The sequence below is a fragment of the Haliotis cracherodii genome, unplaced genomic scaffold (genome assembly GCF_022045235.1).
Source record: "Haliotis cracherodii isolate W230 unplaced genomic scaffold, xgHalCrac1.p SCAF_7, whole genome shotgun sequence".
Lineage (NCBI taxonomy): Eukaryota > Metazoa > Mollusca > Gastropoda > Lepetellida > Haliotidae > Haliotis > Haliotis cracherodii.
In genome coordinates, this window is record NW_027266330.1 from 27,010,311 (window position 1) to 27,029,660 (window position 19,350).

The following is a 19,350-nucleotide window of genomic DNA, read 5'->3' on the forward strand; positions in this document are numbered from 1 at the left end:
TATACACAAATAAAATCACTGGAAAAAAACTGCCAAAAAGGTAACCTTTCCATAATTTCTGAACCTTTTGAAAGGACTGTACAGCTCATGCAACTCCTGATGTCTCAACATTCATTGTCCATCAATAAGTCTATCAATTTCTTAACATTCTATACATTTTTTTATGTAATAATTCCCATCGTCAATATCATTCTACCATAGTCGATGACAAAGGAAAAGCGGTCAATGCTCTATAACCAGGAAAAGGTGTTCTCCTTGCGTGACGGTACGTATAGAAATTGCAGAGGTTGCGATAGAATTTTTCACGTGCTACCTACACCGTTAAATATGTTTAAGTAAGTGAGTGAGTTAAACTTTAACGAGTGTCTGTATTTTACGTTATTACAATTTAAGTTATTCGGCAAATGACAAATTTATCGACCACTTTGGGTCTTTCGTTCAAATAGAATACTTGCATTGAGAAACCTTTAACATTGCTTGCTTTAATTTCACGTTATCATTTGCGCAACGTACTTTTGGTCTGTCTGTCAGGTCACAAAATGTAAGCGATAGGATCTGTATGTGTGGGTGGGTGTGACTGATGTCTTCTCTGGCAAGAAGGTGCAAGATTGCTGTAAGCGTTTGTTAAAAGGTTTGCGTAAGAGAGATACTAAGTCGCCACATAATAATCTTGTCTGTTGTGTTGTCCATTTCTTCCAGAGCACATTATTGTCAGTAGGAAACAAGAATGAGACTCGCATTAGATGTTATAGAGTTGAATATAATTCGGCTATCATGCAAAGATATATATCGGTGACGTTAACATAATCTGAAGGACGCTTCAACTAATTATGTACTCACTTCCATCATTCAAGTTATATCACGGCGTGTCAGCTTAATCTTGGAGGAAAGCCTGAAGTGCTGCAGGTCTCAGACATTTACCACTTCGGTGAAACCAACGAGCACGGGTATGGTGCTGACAAACATAGAAACGTAATCGGGGCGAACCGGGATTCGAACCCACAATCATAGGTTTCTGGCGTGCCCAAGGGACGCAACTCTGCACAGCCAATCGCAGCGCCTCAGACGACTGGGCCACCCCTGACCCCGTACTCACTACCAAACGAAACGCGAATACCATACATGTTGGTTAATATATGAAGAATCACTCCCATTCAAGGGATTGTTGCACAAACGAACCTTCTGGTATGTTTTGTGAAGTCCATGACAGATCCATGACTCGAGATGCACCATATGCCTCGTGCAGGATTAGCGTGTAAAGTTTGAAAACCGTGATAAGAATACAGTAAAATACGGTTATAACGAACTAAAGGGGACTACTAATTTTAGTTCGTTATAACCGTAGTTCGTTATAAGCATAGATACAGCATAACTACAGCAAATAGTCGGGAGGAAAAAAGTAAGTTCGTTATATCCGTCAGTTCGTTATAAGCGTGTTCGTTATAACCGTAGTTTACTGTAAATACATTCTGTGGTAACAAAACTGAGTGTTAGTTTTGTCATTTATTAGTTCACATTGGAAACACCTCTTCTCAGCTGACAAGGGGCGGTCGGGTAGCCAAGTGGTTAAAGCTTTCGCTCGTTACGCCGAAGACCCGCGTTCGAATCCCGACATGGGTACAATCTGTAAAGCCCATTTCTGGTGTCCCCCGCCGTGATATTGCTGGAATATTGTTAAAGCGGCGTAAAACCATACTCACTCACTCACTCAGCTGACATACTTCCGATATGTTTCAATGGTTCGCATTTCTTTTGGTAGTGATTATATATGCATATGTGAATCGTTAACGTGGCTTGGATTGATACATTTAAATAAATAGTAGTCATAGTTTAAGAATGTTCCACTTAACTAGCACCATACCTCATTATAGAACAGTTGTGCCGTTCTTTCGACGAGAAAAAAAATAATCCTCCGAGTCACTAATGTATCTCAATACTATTTTAATTTGTTTCAGTTGCAAAGAGTTTGAATGAACACCACGTAGACGTTGAAAGGGTAATGACTAATTATCTATCATTGTTTGTCCATTTGACATACATTGTCATAATTGACTTTTGTAATACACCTGTATGGTAAAATTAAGGAGGAACCAGAAACATTGATTTAATTTAGTCAGTATTAAAAGACTTGAAAAACATTTAGTGTGTATGATTCGAATTGTGAAGATTGGTATGTTTCAGGCAATGGATGTCGCTGGTGCTGATAACAGCCTGTTTCGGGACAAAGGTTCGTTTGCACTTTGAACGGTTATTATTTCACAGTTAAAACGTGTAAGACAGGGACCGTCGGGTGTTCATTTGTGATATACAACTCAATTTGAAACGAAGTGCACGTAATATATCTGATTCTGAAAACATAAAGATCTGAATGTTTGATTTCTGATTTAGGGGAGGACAAACGTATTGGAAAGAGGAAGGACCCACCACTCAACGTAAGTAGTTATTAATGATATATCAATTAAGATATTTCATTTGTCATACCTGTACATATATCATGTGTTATGCGTGCATAACACGACGATGTGTTGAAAATATGTCCTTTGTGACCGATATGGCGCGAATGACGTGTTGCCCTTATCAAATGAAACATCACGTTATACTGAAACCTTCTAAGCATAATGTAATGGCCTTAGTAAGTCTATCGAAGCTGCCTTAGGTAGATGAGTGAGTGAGTAAGTATGGTTTTACGCCGCTTTTAGCAATATTCCAGGGGCGGGGGACACCAGAAACGGGCTTCACACAGTGTACCCATGTCGGGAATCGAACCCGGGTCTTCGGTGTGACGAGCGAACGCTTTAACCACAAGGCTACACGACCGCCCCCTTAGGTAGATGAATACAACGAGGTACTGTTTGGTATATATCAGTCTAATAGAAAATCAAAATAGGATGGTATTAAGGCACCATCTTTCCTCAGGTAACGCATACGCCTCTATATTTCCGTAGAAGCTGCACAAAAGTAGAAAGTGTGAAACGGGCTCCCAAGACAGATGTGTTCGAAGCCGTAGTATCAGTTTTACAAAGAGTGATGAAGTTGAAAGGAATCAAAGACGCAAAGGTACAGTCGTTTTTTTAAATTACTGTTACTTGTCCACTATGGCTGAAAAAGCCCTCATTTGTGAATTTAATATACCTCTGCTGTCTGCATGGCCTCCTAACATGATTTATAAAATCCCCTCTGGTGATTATAATTAAGCACAAATATGTATATGTATATGAATATATAAAAATACCCTGAATGATGTCGCCTTACAAATCCTGAGAGGATACAGTCCTCTCAATCTCACATAATACACATAGTTATCTAAATAAATCAAACAATCAATGTCTGATAAAAAACCCACATGTAATTGATTAAAGAGATAGAAAAAAGATAATAAATGTGTGCTCCTCCTCCTGTTATTTTAATTTCTTTTATCGAAAATTATTTTACAGCTGGTGACGATATTGCTGAACAAAAGAAAAAGGTGACGAAAAAATGGAGAAGGTAAAATTGTCGAACAATATTGATAATAAATAAAACATAAGCGACACAGCTCTTTCTATAATTATAACAAATATCTTTCAAAACACAGAGTCCATTGTACGATCCCGACGATATCATAAGCATATGTTTATAAATCATGTTTTTAAACACTTTCCGTAACCTACTGAACACAATGGAAGACCATCTGATATCGCTGACATTAACATGACTCACGTGATGCATTACTTGGTTATTAAGATTGCATTTTGCAATATGTTAATTTGCATTTGAAATTTATAATGTATGAATATTTTTGAATGCCGAAGACCTACCTATTTGTTGTACTTTATCTATTTGTTTCAGGAGAGAAACCACAAAGGTTGTAGGTCTTCAGCAACTCGTTTTTGTCGTAAGAGGCGACTAACAGGATCGGATGGTCAGGCTTGCTGACTTGGTTGATGCATGTCATCGATCCCAATTGCGTGGATCGATGCTCATGATATTCACATATTGTTTTCCTGGTAAACTTCAGAAGACATTTACTTTCAAGAGACGTTTTGATTAAGTTTGTCATTTTGCTGAATGAAATTAGTGTATAATTTACTCTTGTCTGCGTGTTTGAACATGTCATGTGATAGAGTTGTCATTGACGCTATCTTAAAACCCATATACTTGATACAATTTGACACTCATACCCGCTCCAATTTTCAGGTCCAAGACTAAATCTGGACGCATCACGCATTGACACAAACTGCTACCACCTAACTAAACAAGGTGAATTGGTGAACTCGCCAGACAAATCACAATCTTCTGACAATCACAAATTTCAAATGTATTGGGGAACATGCAGTTCCACCCTTATTGATCTGACCAATATCCTGCCTACCTCCCAGTACTGGGAGATCCATTCTGATGTGGGCGTGATAAAAGGCTGGTGGAGAATCGTCTTGGACTTCGGGGTAGTAGAGGAAGCACAGGTTGACAGAGAACGATGGGTTAGTTATCAACCGCGCTCCTGGTGTGTGTGTGACAACCACAATGGTGTGTGTGCTAAAGTCTTTAAGGAGAAGGAACACGTCAATTGTTTCCCTGATGCTGTGACCCTAACCTCTGGCACACAAGCCACCCTCCTCTATGGCGTTGTGCTGGATGTGGGGAGAGGGAGAGGGGGAGTCTCCTTTATTGATTTGAACAGAGAGATTGTTTTAGGCAAGTTTGATGTTGTGTTCAGAGAAAGCCTCTACACGTGTTTTGTGTAACTCCACGACGGGATCGCTACACTGTCAGGATGAAGTTGGTCAGTGACGAGGACATCGCAAGGACTGAAACAAAACGTGATCTCATTTACAAAGCAGTGTCATAGAGTAAGACTATTTCCATAGGAAGTGACACAGCACGAAGCAACTGAAGCCATGAAACAATCATTATGGTAGCTGGACTACAACTGCAGCAGTGACAGGTGTGATCCCTGTTCATATCTACCGTAAACTACGGTTATAACGAACTTAAAGGGACCACTAATTTTAGTTCGTTATAACCGTAGTTCGCTATAAGCATATATACAGCATATATACATCAAATGGACGGGACTAAAAATAAGTTCGTTATATCGGTCAGTTCGTTATAAGCGTGTTCGTTATAACCATACTTTACTGTAATAATAATACATCAAACGTTTTAAAAGACCTTACTTTTCCATAATGCAATTCACTATAGAGCGGTTTTTTTTATTATAAAGCGTTTAATTATTATTGTCATACATGTTATTAGAAATAACATACATGTACGTTACCATTCACAAATTTGTTTTTTAATTGGTTTCTGACTATGACTAGAACACACAAGAATAATCAGATCCTTTCAAACATTCCTATTAAGTCTATTTATGTCGAATTCTCAATTATTTGATATAAATTCACAGTGACATATCTTGTCAAATGCCTAAAACGACACAGTCGGATCGACATTTTAATGTCCCCATACATTTACTGTTTCGGAAGAAAATTATTTAAGCTCTGTTTAATTAGCACGAGGACAATGTTTTGACATATTTCAGCTAAGACTTGGTTATATCTTTATATTAAGTGAATATATCATGGTCAGGGGATGTATATATTTTGCGGTGGAACATACAGTGTGCCGGATGAATGTATGAAATGGAAAGGAATTATAATATATACATGTTTTTGTCAAATGATGAAAACATTATTATATAGAGGTTATCACGCGAGTGTGTTTGGGGATGGTAAATATCCTGCATTAGGAATAAACATTGTATTTAGCGAGCCTTGGCGAGCTAAATACATAGTGTTTATTCCTAATACAGGATATTTACCATCCCCCGACACACAAGCGTGATAACCTCTTTATCATATAATGTCATTCTTTAATTCTGTGCTCCAAAATCGCTTTCCCTCTCTCACAAACATAACCGAAACATTGCGAGTTTTCCTGGAATGCGCGCATTAATATTTATTACGTCACAGGGTAAGTGATGTGCCTGTCGGACAGTGACAGTAGCCAATATAGTTCCAACTGAAATAGGTTTCTTATACAGTGGGGAAGCAACATAAACGCAAAACAACAATTGTTTTTAATTGCCTTTCGCGGCAATCCATCGGTCTGTCCGCTAGAGTAACTGCCCTTTGTAAAAGGGAAGCTACTCTAAACCTAGTCTACGAGGCGTCACGGCCACGGTCAGATGTTGCTGACAGTCGGTCTGTCCTGTCATAACGATAAGAAGAGTAGTCAGATGTACACACAGCGACAAAACGAAACAAGGTAACAATTCAAACATATTTCCGCCAAATCCAACTATTTTAATTTGTGGAGGAGGTTTTAAGCCGCAGAGGTCTACAAGCACAGATATGGCTACTGATCCCGCTTGGCTAGGCCTCGTGCCCTCGCCAAATTGTTTCGAAATTTATATCTCCAAAGTTGCCAAAACTTATAAAATGCCTTAGCTACGTCACAGTAAAACAGTATATTAGACTGTTCTTTTGATAATGATAGCAATTATCCCTGTAGTTTATCCAGATTCCCGATGGTTAATTCTGACTCGATCGCCGAATGACGAGTGCGACGCCATGTTTGTTTATAAACAGTGAAAGTAGTCCCTACTTGACCTTTGATATTTGCATCTCTATCAGCATATGACCGCAACGGATATCGTTTTTATCCGTTGGCTTTATCCTGCCGAGAAACCTACCCATTATATGATAAATAACATTATATGACCTTGTTCGTAAGATATTATATTGCAATTGGAAGTGAAACATTGCAAAAGTTAATTACTATATTCCACATGCTTCTCTATTCGAAATAATGAAAACGTCATTTTTTATACAATGACCGTTTCTTTTAAAAAAAGGCATTGATAAGTAGGATATGTAATTAATGTTCAAAAATGGCCGCCATGTCCAAGATAGCCGCCATGATTTTTAAAAATGATATGCAATTTTGTAGTATCAAAGGAAAGCTCTTTCTATAAGCTTTCAAACAATACCGATTCAACCTTGTGCTATTATAAGGATTCGGTTTATAAACATTTAAAGAGTTATTTAACAACTCTTTTGCGGAATACCCGGTAATAGTCAGGTTGGATAATGCTAAAACCAATCTGAAAGAAAAAAATGTATTTCTGAATTTACAATACTTGAATGAAACTGGCAAACAGTAGGAAACATCCCCTTGTGACAATACAAGGGTTCTAATACTTTCTTACATAAAAGTAGGATAGCCAAGTACTATAAAAAATAAAATATCTGGTGGAGTCGGAAGGATATTAAGATACTGCTCCAAGTGGACACAGCTGCTAACTTCATTGCAGCTGCTCATGAACAATATAATGACACTGGACATAATTCCCAGGGACTTAATATCCTTCCGCCTCCACCAGGTGATTGAGGAACGGTTATCATAGATTTTTTAATCAAAATGCTGCCATTTCTTGAGGGTCAATGTAATAAAAGTAATACTGCTCTTGCGCTTGGGGTGAAGATCCTAACACTTCAACTATTGTTGTTGGACAAGGATGTGTATGGCTTCTCAAATTTTCATTAAAAAAAACAAGATAAGCATTTTGCAATCTTTCCTGACCACATAGTCATTCACACATCCGTCTAATACTACAAAACAGCCAGTACATTTTTATAGGGAAGTAACTCGTTTCATACACACATCCGTCTAACACTACAAAAAAGCCAGTACATTTTCATAGGGAAGTAACTCTTTTTTTCACACATCCGTCTAACACTACAAAATAGCCAGTACATTTTCATAGGGAAGTAACTAGTTTTATAGATTGCATTGGTTCAATGTTTACATGAGTATATATAATTTACATTGTGTAAATGTGTACTCTCTCAACGGGAAACCACACATATTCACATACCAATTCAGTCCTACTACAACATATATTTTATATGTGGCTTATTAAATATACATCCTTCCAAGGACGTGTTTTTGTTTATGAACGTAAGTGTCGTAAAGACCTATGGCGCATCATCCGATGCACCTTTTATGTTCTGTAGGTCCTGTCTACAAAAGGTTTTAAAATACATTTTAAAATTTACGTGAATATTATCAAGTGAACAACTGACAAGCCGGTGTATGTGTTTGTGACGAGTGCCACCGGTGGGTCAGGATATGCCCACCATTTACTCCTTCATCAGGTGAATCATTCACCTGATGGAGAAGTAAGCATATACTCCGAAACGTTGTGTTCCTCATAACAAAGAAGTTGACTTCCATAAATTCTCTTCCTTATGTGAATCTCTTCTAAATGTCTTTCAAAGACTTGATAACATATTTGTTCACATGTGACAACTGCATCCTGTGTGTTATGTAGCTGTACTGCATGTTATGTCAATAAAGATAGGTAACCCGAAACAAGGATTCTGGTATTCTGCCATGTTTCAAGAACCAATCAATTTATTGTGGAAACGTTTATAAGTACTTACAGAAGTTGCTTTGATCTTCGTAAGATCAAAATAGATCCAACCTGAAATAAGCAGATTAGATTAAGGAGTCTAATATATTTCTGTCAATCTGTCTAACATCCAGTTTTATTTTTCAGGTTATATGTATAATGACTGAAACTTGCGGGCAATATGTACATTGCCTGGGTGAATCAGTCAGTAAATATAATAAAGACAAAAAAACCCAGTTACATATTGCTTGGTTATAGAAATTGAATATATATATATATATATATATATATATATATATATATATATATATATATATATATATATATATATATATATATTATTTATTTATTTATTTAAGATTGTTTATGTCTCTGATCGTTGTATGCGTTTGGTCTCATTGAATGTTTTAATCGTAAATGTTTCGTGCCAAACATATTTTATTCCCTATCGTGTCTTTATTATTCCACAAGCTTGCCATTAATATTTATTTGTCTTTCTGTGATTCAAATCACGTCATATTAACAGCCAGAAGAAGGCAAAAACCATGTAGTGACCTACATTGTAACTGCTCAACTGTGACCCTGCATGTATTGTTCTTACACACGTAGCTGATTTTTACAGCCTGTCAGCGCACACAGGATAGTTTAGAGTTTAAAGCATTCATACCCCAATGTTTTGAACAACGTAAATAGTTATTTTATAGGATAACAATGTCCACTCGAGCTTCAGAAGGAATGGAAAGTGGCTTCAGCCTCCAGCTCGAAATGTTCGAAGACCTCGTGATGCCATCTGGAATTGTCCATCACCTATCTACCATGAAGACTCGTTCAGTACGAGATGACGATATATTTGTGTGCACATACCCCAAGTCAGGTAAGCTGCTAGAATCACTACTTCTCATACTAAACACCTCTAGAATACTGGGAAACGCTGATAAACTAAATCCAGTGGACCCTGAAATTGGTGCAGCGTTGCCCACATTTGTCAAATTGACAATGTATCGAACAACCGCTACGGGCTAAGCCAACATCCTACGCTTCCACGTTGACTTAATTAGCGCTCTGCGATAATAAAATTTTCGAGGTTTAAATGAACATTAATGTTTTAAGCTTACACACCAATCTAATCTGTGATAATGCACATTTTGAATTAAATTCGGAAAGATTTTTTCATTTGAGAAAGACAAGGAGCGAGTAAGTGAGTTGGGTTAAACGACGCTGTGAACAGTAGTCCATTAATATCACTGCGTGGGAGTAAAGCCCGAATTGATGCAGTAGAAAATGTGAAGGTATAGATTTAACACTGCAGGTTATAAAATATTAATAAAGATACAGGCATTGCTCGCATGTCAGTAGTTGTATTTTGTAACCCATACACGTAGCATGCTTCAGCCACGGTACCTGTCATGGTGTCAGCCATTTTGAATCCTGACCGTTAAAAAAGATGGGAGAGCTTTCTATAACTTGGCTCTGGCCAAAAGACTGTGACGGTATTATTTTCTGCTGTCCCAAACATCTACGTTGTTTTCCGACATAAGATCGAGATCTTCGAACATGAGGCAGGATTAAATCAAATGCGGGTGTATATCATAACGCAAAGAAACGTTCCGGGTGAAATCAGACTAATAACGCACGTAATAATTTTTTGTGTCGTCATTGTTTTGCTTTATTTCGCCTAAAACGAGAATGAGTGAGTTACTCGACCCAAACTCGAGATCCGTAACGTTACGAGAGGGTTGGGTGGGTCGATCGTAACTTCCATTCTTTAACACAGACTTGCGACAGATGTAGCGCTGGGATCGCTCGGTGGAACGGGACCTTAGCGTATGGGTGTCTCGGGTAACACATCGAATGTATCTGTCACGCAAAGACCTAGCAAAACAGCACTGCAGCTATACGAATCCTGTGTTGGAAATAATGTAACTATCAGTATGTCACCATTATCATTGCTGAATAGATTGTATATTTCAAATTCATTAATAGCGTTTTAATCAGTTGTGTATTCAAACTCATAGACCTTGCTTTGATCTTATCTGAGTGCTATCGACGACGACCGTCGATAGTTTGCGTTGTGCCAAGATAATTATCCCCGAAAATTCTTGAAAAAAATAATTATGCTTTGGACAAATTGTTTGCTTCAGACAGTTGAAAAATAAAGAAACTGCGAGCCACAGAAATTACATTGCTGCAAGGCGTCATTCTTTAAAAAAAACAGATTCATAGTTTGAAATAAAAAAATCTGTTTTTTTAGCTGTAGCTGAAGCAATATATATAAACTCTATACAAAATCCCAGGTCTCTGAGGATATCAAATGGTCGGTCCCTTGTACGTTACGTTATTAAATGAGTGAACATCAAAGCTTATCATTGAAAAGTTACTTGCCATTCGATTTTGCGGTTGTATGACTCTGTATTATGCGTGTGGGAATATTGTCGTTTGTGTTGGATATATGGTAATAAAACATAAGTAAAGTATCAACGCTTAAATCGAGACAAAGTGTTATTTAAATATAGAATACTAAACGAGCTTTTTATGAAACGAATGAATAGTTCTCTTTCGCTCGTGAGATACCAGAACAATTCGCGAATTTCTTAAAATTGGTATTACACGGGAGCTTTTTTTAGTATTTTATTTATTACTTTTTTATAACAGTTTTTTGTTTTTATAATTTTGACTGTCGTGTGTGAATAAGCAAAGATCAACGCGATCCATGACTTACTCCAATTGAGCTTAACAAAATAATATTGGATGTTGTATTGGGAGTTTTCAATCTTTGTAAGTAAAACAGCTCTATGTTTAATAAAAGGGTGATCTCGTTGAATGTACACTCGCCTTGAATCTTATAGGCACACACTGGGTGTGGGAAATCCTGAGCATGGTTGTAGCTGGACGGCCAGAATACGCGAAACACTGGCAGAACTCGGCACATCTTGATTCAAGAACGGAGGAGGAACTGGACTCTCTTCCTTCCCCGAGGATCTTATTCACTCATCTTCTCCCACGGCAAGTGTCCCCGTTGTGTGTGAAAATGACCATTGCTTAATAGTGTGGTATTATTCCAGCTCTACATTTAGGCAGTAAACGAACACTTATTTTCTTGTTATATATATTAACATATTAACATGCCTTTGCATGTGTTTGGGACGGGTGCCTTAGCTGGGCAGGATATGCCCAACTTTTCGCGAACACCTGGTATCCCCACTAGTTTGATACTGCTTCACAAACACATGCCTATGATACAGACGGATCGTACAGATGACTCTGCATTAAGCAGAGATTTCTTTCCGGTCCATCACTTGATTGTCTGTTATGTTTACAGGCAGCCGTCGCATGGCAGTACAGCTGTTTAGCATCAGGCAAAAAGCTAACATTTACTTTCTTTGGCAAATTTTGTGAGTTGAGGGTGCTACCAACAGGACAGGGCATACTTTCGCTTTTCGCGAGCACCTGGTGTCATCACCGATTTTAAGTAATATAATTTTCATCGCTATTTTGCCTTTTACGCCCATTGGAGTCTGTGTAAAGCAGATATTTGAGACTGATTCTCACATGTTGAATATATACAAGGGCTGGTCAAAATGTTCTAAGCCTAACAAACAAAACCAACAATTGTGAAAGTGCTTTTAATTTTATCTTTCAACATAATTTCCCTGCTTTTGATTACACTTCTCATATTGATAGTGAAGCGTTCCAATTCCAGTCAGGAAGAAGTTTTCTGAAGCCACCCTGAAAAGCCCATTCAAGGCAGCTTTGGGGTCATCGTTGTCGTCATAGCGCTTTCCACGAAGGTGTTCTTTCAGTTTAGGAAACAGGTGGAAACCACTTGGTGACAGGTCTGGCGCGTGTGGAGGGTCTTCGAACCCACATTGTCGCACAGCAGCTTTTGCAAGTCGAGAGGTTGGAGAAGAGGCATTATGAAGTAGTAGAACACCAGCAGTCAGCATTACTCGCCGCTTTTCTTTCAGGCGATGAAGCAAATCATCATAGTAAGCATAGTAGGCATAGTAGGCATAGAAGTCTTTTGACTTCTACGTAATCAACAAAGATCACACCCTTTGCATCCCAGAATACAGTGGCCATAACTTTCTTCACTGATCTTTAAGACTTGAATTTCTTTGGTGCCGGAGTAGAGGAATGGTGCCATTCCATAGATTGACGTTTTGACTCGGCATCATAGTGGTAGACCCCTGTTTCATCACCCGTTCCTAATCTCTTTTTGAATTTGACGAAATCCTCCTCAATTAGCTCTAAATTTTCTCTAACAATGTCAGTTCTTTTTTCCTTAAGATCAGAAATGAGAAACTTTGGCACCAAACGAGCAGATATTTTATTCATCTGTAAATGTTCATGAATAATAGTTCCAATGGATTATGGCTTAGACCCGTGTCTTCCTCAAGTTCAGCCATGGTAATACGTCTATCTGACAGTATAGGGTTTTTTTTCTCCTTGATTGACCAACGTTTAACAGTGAAATAGCTAGGACACTTATCCCCATACACTTGTGACATGCGGTCATGAATTTCTTGGGCAATGCTTTTCTGTAAAGTCAAAAAGTTACTGACTGCTCGGTACTCGTTCTTTTCAATTTCTTTGTCCATTTAGACCCCTATGACGTTCAACTGGCTGTCACTACTATACAAAAGGACCCATTTGATCAAATACACTTGCAATGAACTACTCAAACGATGTACTACATTGACTAGTTCACTGTGTTGTGGCCCACAGTTGAAAGTTAATGCTTACAAGCTTTTGACCAGCCCTCGTACTATACATGTGTCGGCTTTCGAGAACCTGCCTCAAAATGAATGATTCAGCGTACCGATTTCATATTTAACTATATGGTATTAATTTTGTTTGATGTATTGAATAGCCTGCTGCCACGAGACATATGGGATCGGAAGTGTCATGTTATCAATGTTCAGCGGAATCCGAAGGATGCTGTAGTGTCCTACTTTGTCCAGCACACGAACCAGAACTGGGTGGACAAGTCGACGGAGGCAGCCTTCGCGGGAACATGGGCGAACTACGTGGACGCCCACATTAAAGGAAATAGTAAGCCACCACATTAACATAGAGGCAATTGAGTGAGTGAGTGAGTGAGTGAGTGAGTGGATGTTGAAATGGGTGTTGGGTGGGTGGGTGAGTGAGTGATTGGGTGGGTGGTGGGTAATGGGTGGGTGGGTGGGTAAGTGAAAGATTGGATGGGTGTGTGGTGGATGGGTGGGTGAGTGAGTGGTTAGGTTTTGAGCGACTGAGTGAGTGAGTGGTGGATTTGGGTTGGTGGGTTAGTGAGTGAGTGTCAAGGAGAGAAGGGGTTCACACTGATGCATTTGGGAAATCAACGAGCAAAGGTAATCTGGTATTCGAAGCCATCATTAGTTTACCCTGACTAATTACACCGTGAATTACTACCCGTGTAGGTACACCTATCATTAGGTACACTAGACAATATGTACACACATATTTGACATAAACAACAATGATTCTCTGACATATTATTATAACGTTTTACTACAATGAGCATCCATTGTAGATCATGTTACTTTTGTTAATTTTCTATATTTTACAAGTGATTTAAACAGGTAAGTTAATACTTATTGTCAATTAAATATTGTATCTTAAATATATATATCAGCATCAGCACAGTACAATTATTATTCCACATTTTGTAGGTATGGCAATCATTCTTCTTGTGTATATCAATTCCAGTACCATATGATTCGGTGATGAACCACAGTCTTTGCTGGAACAGATTTCCACAAGACCATCCTGATGTTCCTTTTCTTCAGGTAGATTTTGAAGATCTGAAGAAAGTGAGTATATCTGGTGTGCATATCTTGATGACAGTGTTCATATACCTGTTCTTCTTTTGTGATTTGTACAGTGTGGACATTGTGGCAGAAATATGTCATTGCTGTGTGTAGATATATAGATGCTCCAAATATTCATTTAATTATTCAACCTTGGGTAGGTCGTCCTTCGTTTGGTGAATGACCCGACATCATTCACTTAAATACATTGTGTCCAGCTTTTCCACATAATCTTTAATCACCTGTCAAACATATTCAGGGACTGAGGTCAAGTGATGGTGCTAGGTGCTATAATTATGTAAACTGGTTACTTCTGGTAATTAATTTAATTTTGTAAACAATGGTAGCCAACACAGAAAAAACGTTTTCATTTTCTTAATCTTCACTGATTTGTTTTTGTGTTTTCAGGATGACGTGACCGAGGTCAAACGCTTAGCTGAATTCATTAATCACCCTCTGCCGTACGAGGTTTATGAACAAATAGCTGACGCCTGCAGTTTTTCGAAGCTGAAACACGCCCACCAACACATCAAGGACCAGACATTTCATAACCAGTGGAGAGAAGGATCGAGTGGTTACTTCAGGAAAGGTAGAATAAGATGACCTGGATCCACTTGCACGACATAGACTTACCACAGTCGTAGCGCTAAGATAGCTTTGTGCAAGTGGGTCCAAGGCAACAAATGATTCATGCAATGAACATGCAGCTCCATCCTCCTTCGTACATGTATGTAATGAATATAAAACGTTAACGCCAGAGAATAACCAGTCTCGATTACCTGCCGAAACTATTTCATAGCGATATAACTTGTATGAATGGATCACTGAAAATCAGTGATGACACCAGGTGTTCGCGAAATGTGTGAACGTGTTCTCCTCTACTTATAACTCCCACCACTCACACAATTTGCATAATATGTTTAGATTAACTCTGAACAATGGTAATTGCTACATACCTAGTACACCTGCTTAAGGTAATGCAACATTTATGTTGACTCATCCAATAACATAATACCATATATTATGTGGTTATTGTTCAAGCTAATTATGTCTGTGACTTTCGGACACTATGTGTTTAACTCATGCAATCTCTCACCCTGCCAAGAAGAATGTTGTGTTATGTCTACGGTACCATGGGCCACTTGCCTCTAAGTACTGAATTAAAGCCTCATGTATCTCTTGTCTCTCGTGGGGGCGGTCGGGTGGCCTGGTGGTTAAAGCGTTCGCTCGTCACGCCGAAGACCCGGGTTCGATTTCCGACATGGGAACAATGTGTGAAGCCCATTTCTGGTGTTCCCCGCCGTGATATTACTAGAATATTGCTAAAACCGGCGTAAAACCATACTCACTCACTCACTTGTCTCTCATGACTCACGTCTCATAACGTCGCAGCCGCACGCCGCACGCCGCACAGGCGAATACTCAGCCTGTAAACAATCATGTCTTGACCAGACAATCCAGTGATAGAGTGTCTGGGCCAGAAAGTCCAGTGACAAAAACCGTGTTAACAGATTTTGTGGAGACTAAAAGCGAAATGTTAACTTTGAATTACTTCTGCTGCATACAAGTGCAGAGATTCTGCTGCTTTACAAGAAAAAAAAATAAAAACTACACTTGAGAAAGGGTCCGTCAGTTGGTTGCGTTTTGTGTGAAATATGGGTTCTATCATGAAACCTGTTATGGCTGAAGTTATGTATCTTACATTGAATGGGTTTGACGTAATGACTACGACTCTGTACAATCGGTTGATGGCCTACACCCCAAGAATAAAGCATAAAAATAATTTTTAACTCCGAATTCCGATTAAAAACTTTGTACATATCCATTGAGAATACGCACACGCAACAATGACATTTGATGATACTTCCCTTTGTAGGTGAATCCGGTGATTGGAAGAACTGGTTTACTGTTGCCCAGAGCGAGAGGTTTGACAGAGTGTATCAACGAACGTACAGCCACAGTGACCTTAAGTAATGGAATAGCCTGGGAACATCGAAATAAAACGATATGTCGACACCTGAAACCATGTAGCCTTCAAAGAGGCATCTACTTTCTGAGCCCTATCCACTATCCTTGACTATGATTGTCTTAACAAGATCCCGAGTGACTTCTTCAACCACACTCTAATCATTATCTGCCTCGTCAAACACAGCTGATACACAGGTGTCGGGTAAATCAATTACCTCATCTAACTGCCTGGTTTGGGACACAGACCGAGTAGTGACACACGCCGGGAAAATTTCCGGATTATCTGATCTCTGAAGCCTGATTGCATCAACCTGAACAACACTTATCTGTTAAGTCGTTGCCTAACAAGACATCTACACCTGAGATTGGCAACACATCACCAGCAACAGTCTTGCTACCTGGCCATACTTTGTGTAATGGTACAGACACACAGCCCTTACCTATGCCACTAAGAATTGCAACATCACCTGTCGCTGATCTACTCAAATCGATGTGAGCATCCCCTGTCCCAATACACCGACACCTCGCTTGACTGATTCCTACTGAACACATCTGACACACCACCACCATACCTTATGTACCATAGTGACCAACTGGCGGACTACTTCTCTACCTTCCACGCCTGCTGCTGTCTGAACAAAGCCTACTGCCGACTAATTATCCCTTTCCCTTTTAAAACAGTCTACGACCAAGCGTTCCGACGTGCCACAATAACTGCACCTTTTCTTGGGTACTCTGGAAGTAACATCTTGGCTTCCACTACCAGCAGACGAACCTGCTTTTCTACCATACTGAGTACCACTCTGACCACTAGCTTTGGCAAAATTACCACCAAGACCCTGACTTTGACCACGACTGACATTGCCTTAAACATACCTACCACACGATTGCGAGGATTGAAATTGCCATTACTACGAAAATCTGCACTATTGTGAGAGGAGCCTGTTGTTGATCGTTGAACCTTGTGTACCAGACAATAGTTGTCTGGTACCTCAGCGACCTCTGACTTCAACACTGTCTGATCAGACAAGAGGATTTTCAAACCAGGAGTCATACTACCCTTGACTCTTCTAACACCTACTCTGACAATTCCTTAATGGACTCCTTATCAGTCCACATATCAAACACATTGCCCTTCTCGCCAATAAACTCGGTGTAACTTTCAGTACCTGCTTTCTCCAGACCTCGAAATTGCTCATTACCCCATAAGCTGATTGCTGATTGAATCTTTTGGGAATTTCTAGTGTTCATATCATCCACTGAGTAATACGCCACAGTCGCCTTGCCTTCAAACTTAGACTGTACAAGAATATGCCAATATTCCTCAGGCCATTTAACTCAGCTACTATTCTTTCAAACTACCTGAAGAAACGTTAACCTACCTCAGATTCATCAAAGTTCGGTAAAGACCGGTAACGATGATATATCTTGACACTATCCTGAGGACCGCCTCCGTGGTCTAGTGGTCCGGGGTTCGATCCCCGGCCGCGTCATACCAAAAGACGTTAAAAGATGGTACTTGTTGTTACCCTGTGTGGCGCTCGGCATTAAGGGGATAAGTCAGTATCGGAGTCGGTATACTGTCTGAGTGGGGTATTCATGTTAAACTGCGGCATGGTATCTCAGTGGGCTAGCACTATAAATCGGCATCAGTCCGGACTAGCACAAGCAGTCACACAAGCACACACACGTACATGCACGTCACTATATAAGTGCAGTAATCTTGGACGCGACGTTAAACCCAATTTCACCTTACCTCACCTCACTATCCTGATTTCTACCTTGTCCTGTTAAAATCGGAACTCATGTTCTAACCTTTCCTCTTTTGGCGCCGGGGCACAGGTGGCCCAATCATTTAAGGCGCCGCGATTCGCTGTGCAGAGTTGCGTCCCTATGATTGTTGGTTCGAATTCCGATTATGTTTCTAGGTTTGTCAGCACCATATCCGTGCGCGTGGGTTTCACCGAAGCGGTAAACGTCTGAGACCTGCATCACTTCGGGCTTCCCTCCCACATTAAGCTGACACGCCGTGATATAACTGGAATAATGTTAAAAGCGGCGTTAAACCCAACTCAGTCACTCACTCTCTTTGAGCCTTAGGTTTCACACCTCCTTTCCTCTAAATCTAGCTTCTGCAACAGTAACGCGGACCTCGGAGAAAGAAACCTCTTTGGGTCAGTAGCGTGAATGGTATAGACTGGCGATCTAAACAAAGTGTGCTTGCAAACATTGGTGCAACCCGAATGGCAAACTAACTACTAAACCAATATGGGAGTGGGTAAAATATGGTTTAACGCCGCCTTTAGCAATATTCCGGCAATATCACGGCGGGGGACACCAGAATTGGGCTTCACACATTGTACCCATTTCGGGAATCGAACCCGGGTCTTCGGCGTGACGAGCGAACGCTTTAACCACAAGGCTTCCCGACCGCCCCTTACCAATATGGGAGATGTCAGTACCAAAATTAATCGATGGAAATAAGCTATCCAACGGTATTACTAAAGGTTTACAAACAGATATGTACGATTATAAAGGTGACAAAAATGACAATAAATACAAGAGAAATATCTACAAGTACTAGATAATCCCGCTTCTAAGCGAAAATCAATGTTAATAAAACCTTTTCCATGAATTAGGTGTCAGACACATGTGAAATATACACAAATATCAAATATATACATGACAAAAGACGGCGATTAAACCGCTAAAGAATAAAATTTACTGGTAACCATTTCTCTAACAATGAATGTAAAGCCCCCGGACAACGACCGCCGAACTTTGCCGAATGGTGGCGGAAGCTGGACAATTAAAAAATGGGGAAGTTATGCTATCACTAGACCGTGATTAGACTGGGTGACATGTACAACCGCTCTTTTCACTACTGAAATATTTAAATGGTAACGCAGAGCCAACATGGGAATGTGGGTTGTAACAGAAAAATTATTGATATTGACTGACACAGTTGTGTGCCATTTTAAAAGTCTTACATTTCACGCTACAGAGAGTCAGTGTTGATGCAGTCAGCAATAACCTAGCTATGTCACGGTAGCTCTCGTGGTTAAAATTTTGTGCAAGTCTAGAGTGAGTGAGTGAGTGAGTTGGGGTTAACGCCGCTTTTAACATTATTCTAGTTATATCACGGCGTGTCAGCTTAATGTTGGAGGGAAGTCCGAA

General features: G+C 39.6%; 1 protein-coding gene across 1 annotated transcript; it reads left to right on the forward strand.

Annotated features, from left to right (window-relative positions):
• The first annotated feature begins 9,106 nt into the window (after positions 1-9,106).
• Positions 9,107-16,179, forward strand: LOC139448427 (sulfotransferase 1B1-like). Its single transcript, XM_071229977.1, has 6 exons — positions 9,107-9,269; positions 11,242-11,398; positions 13,266-13,447; positions 14,105-14,208; positions 14,614-14,794; positions 16,082-16,179. The coding sequence occupies exons 1-6, from the start codon at positions 9,107-9,109 to the stop codon at positions 16,177-16,179; spliced, it is 885 nt and encodes a 294-aa protein (XP_071086078.1).
• Positions 16,180-19,350: the final 3,171 nt, after the last annotated feature.

Excerpts from the sequence above, each read along its gene's own strand:
- LOC139448427 (XM_071229977.1), top strand. The coding sequence starts at position 9,107 with ATGTCCACTCGAGCTTCAGAAGGAATGGAAAGTGGCTTCAGCCTCCAG. Across the intron at positions 14,209-14,613 it reads ATTTTGAAGATCTGAAGAAA|GATGACGTGACCGAGGTCAA; the intron begins GTGAGTATATCT and ends TTGTGTTTTCAG. Across the intron at positions 14,795-16,081 it reads GAGTGGTTACTTCAGGAAAG|GTGAATCCGGTGATTGGAAG; the intron begins GTAGAATAAGAT and ends TTCCCTTTGTAG.